The sequence below is a fragment of the Oncorhynchus nerka genome, linkage group LG20 (assembly GCF_034236695.1).
Source record: "Oncorhynchus nerka isolate Pitt River linkage group LG20, Oner_Uvic_2.0, whole genome shotgun sequence".
Lineage (NCBI taxonomy): Eukaryota > Metazoa > Chordata > Actinopteri > Salmoniformes > Salmonidae > Oncorhynchus > Oncorhynchus nerka.
Genome location: NC_088415.1, coordinates 41,640,151 through 41,642,650, shown reverse-complemented (window position 1 = coordinate 41,642,650; position 2,500 = coordinate 41,640,151). Strand labels below are relative to the sequence as shown.

The following is a 2,500-nucleotide window of genomic DNA, read 5'->3' as shown; positions in this document are numbered from 1 at the left end:
CCCCCTCTCTCCTCTCTCTCTCCCCCCTCCCTCGCAGCCCACTTCGTGGTGGACGGCAGCTCCTGTGTGAGTGGCTGTCCTCCAGACAAGAAGGAGGTGGAGAGGACTGGTCAGAGGCAGTGTGAGCTCTGTGGAGGACTGTGCCCTAAAGGTAGATCCAGCAGTCAATTACACACACCAGGACTCCATTCACTTTCAATGGCTGTTGATTTACTGCTGCTAGATTATGCTGGTAGTTTGTGCAAGGATTGCATGTGGTTATTTCTATCATTTTGCTCTGGTATGCGCATATTGGTACAACACAGTGTGCTCAATGATACACGTACGCACTGCGGGTCTTTGGGGTTATGGTATTGAAGCATGGGTTAGTTATGAAGATCCATGATGACAGTTTTCCCATGACTAAAGAGGAGAATATCTCTCTCTCCCTGTTCCATAATCTAGCCTGTGAGGGCACAGGTCCTGAGCACAGACAAACGGTAGACTCCAGTAACATCGACAGCTTCATCAACTGCACCAAGATACAGGGCAGCCTGCACTTCCTGGTCACCGGGATTCTTGGGTAAGTGAGTTTATTACACACGGAGCATTTGGGGTTCCACTGATTGTTTCGTTGGTCCTCATCGTTGGTACATGTGTGTACTGTGGAGTAGAGCTGCTCTGTGTTTTCCAGTGATGACTATAAGAATATCCCACCTCTGGACCCTAAGAAGCTGGAGGTCTTCCGTTCTGTCCAGGAGATAACAGGTAAGTGTGTGTGTGTGTGTGTGTGTGTGTGTGCGCGTGTGTTATCTAGGTGCATATATTTGCATGGATGTAAACTAAGGTTGCTTAACCATTGTATGTGTGTCTGCTGTCCAGATATCCTAGCCATCCAGTCGTGGCCTAAAGAACTGTCAGATCTGTCAGTGTTCTCCAATCTTACCACCATACAGGGAAGATCTCTTCACAAGTAAGGCTGTGTGCGTGTGTGTGTTTTCTTGCTTGCGTGCGTGTGTGTGTGTGTGTTGCGCGCGTGCTTATGTGTGCGTGTGCACGTGTGACTATATGTGTGTGTGTGTCAGAGGAGGCTGGTGGGAGAAGCTATAGGAGGGCGGGCTCACAGTAATGGCTGGAATTGAATATATGGAATTGAAAACGCATGTTTGACTCCATTCCATAAAGTCCATTCCGGCCATTACAGTGAGCCCGTCCTCCTACATCTCCTCCCGCCAGCCTCCCCTGGCGTGTGTGGATGTGAGAAAGTCCTTATTTCTGTGTAACTCAAACCTCGCGACGTGTTGTCATATAACACGATCCTGTCATTCGATCCGGATATGTCACTTAATGCTCTCCTCTGTTTGCTTTAATAATAATAAGAAGCTGCTTTTTTTTGTTGTGTGCGAACAGCCCGCGCCAAGCCCCCTGTCGTGCATGTCACAGGTGTATGTAATCCCTCCATCTCTCTCTTTGTGTCTCACCCTCCTGTCCCCTCTGCTCCCGATGTCCCTCTCCAGCGCTAAGAGGTATGGCTGGTGCTGTCTACCTTATTTCCTTAACCAAAGCATAGCCTTAAAGGTCGACTAACTAGTTTGTGACTGTGATGTTGTGATATCGTCATTACAGTTTTTCTCAGTCGCTTTGGTGCATTTCTTAGATCAAAAGTGCAATTCTTGAAACTACTTGTACAAATTCCAAATCATCTAGTCACTTGTGCACATCATTAAAGCAATTTCTTATTGCAATTGATAATGTACAAGTGTCAACTTTTTTCCACATTATCAATTGCTCATGTCATGTTGATCAAAATGTAGTAGATGGTTCTCTGTTGAATAGTCTTACCCCTCAAAACATCTAGGCATTAGTTCCTTGCATAAGCCATTACATGCAAAATTGTTGAACTATTTGTCATAAACTGTCAAGCATAGTTTTACACATTTCTATTAGACCTTTTGTACAAAAACGTGAATTGATGAATCGTGCAGGTGAAATTGACCCTCACTCATGAAGGAATGTAAAGTGTTAGTTCAACCAACAATCAACCAGTTGTCTAAATTTCTCAAAGTTGCATCTCATGAAGAATCAATTGGCAAGCATATATAGACAGACCAAAAACACAGAGTTGCAATTTTCCAATAATGGATGGACCAGGAAATGAACAGGGTCAACAGCCAAGAGGAGGAGGAAGAAGAGGAGCAAGGATGCATGGTGGAAGGCGAAACAGAGGAAGAGGCAGAAGAGGACATAGGCTCCACCTGGCACAGCCAGAAGAGGACTGGCCACCCCACATAGCCTGGTTCCTCTCTAGGTTTATAATCTCCACCCGGCACAGCCAGAAGAGGACTGGCCACCCCTCATAGCCTGGTGGAAGGTGGAAGGAACATGCAATATATGTACATGTTATGTCACTCTTCCTTACCAAAACAAATTCAACTGTGTGTTCTGGGATATAGCGTATAATGGAGTTGGAATCAAGTTAACCCTCCCACATGCAGAAGACGGGGTCGGAATATCTTCGGTC

At 45.8% G+C, this 2,500-nt stretch overlaps 1 protein-coding gene across 2 annotated transcripts in view; it reads left to right on the top strand.

The window, feature by feature from the left end:
• Positions 1-2,500, top strand: part of LOC115101911 (receptor tyrosine-protein kinase erbB-3-like) — a 35,974-nt gene that overhangs the window by 14,988 nt on the left and 18,486 nt on the right. For both annotated transcript variants that reach the window (XM_065005506.1, XM_065005505.1), the window contains 4 exons: positions 38-151; positions 445-562; positions 674-747; positions 862-952. In XM_065005506.1, the coding sequence (XP_064861578.1) occupies positions 38-151; positions 445-562; positions 674-747; positions 862-952 (397 nt within the window). The remainder of the gene's footprint in view (positions 1-37; positions 152-444; positions 563-673; positions 748-861; positions 953-2,500) is intronic.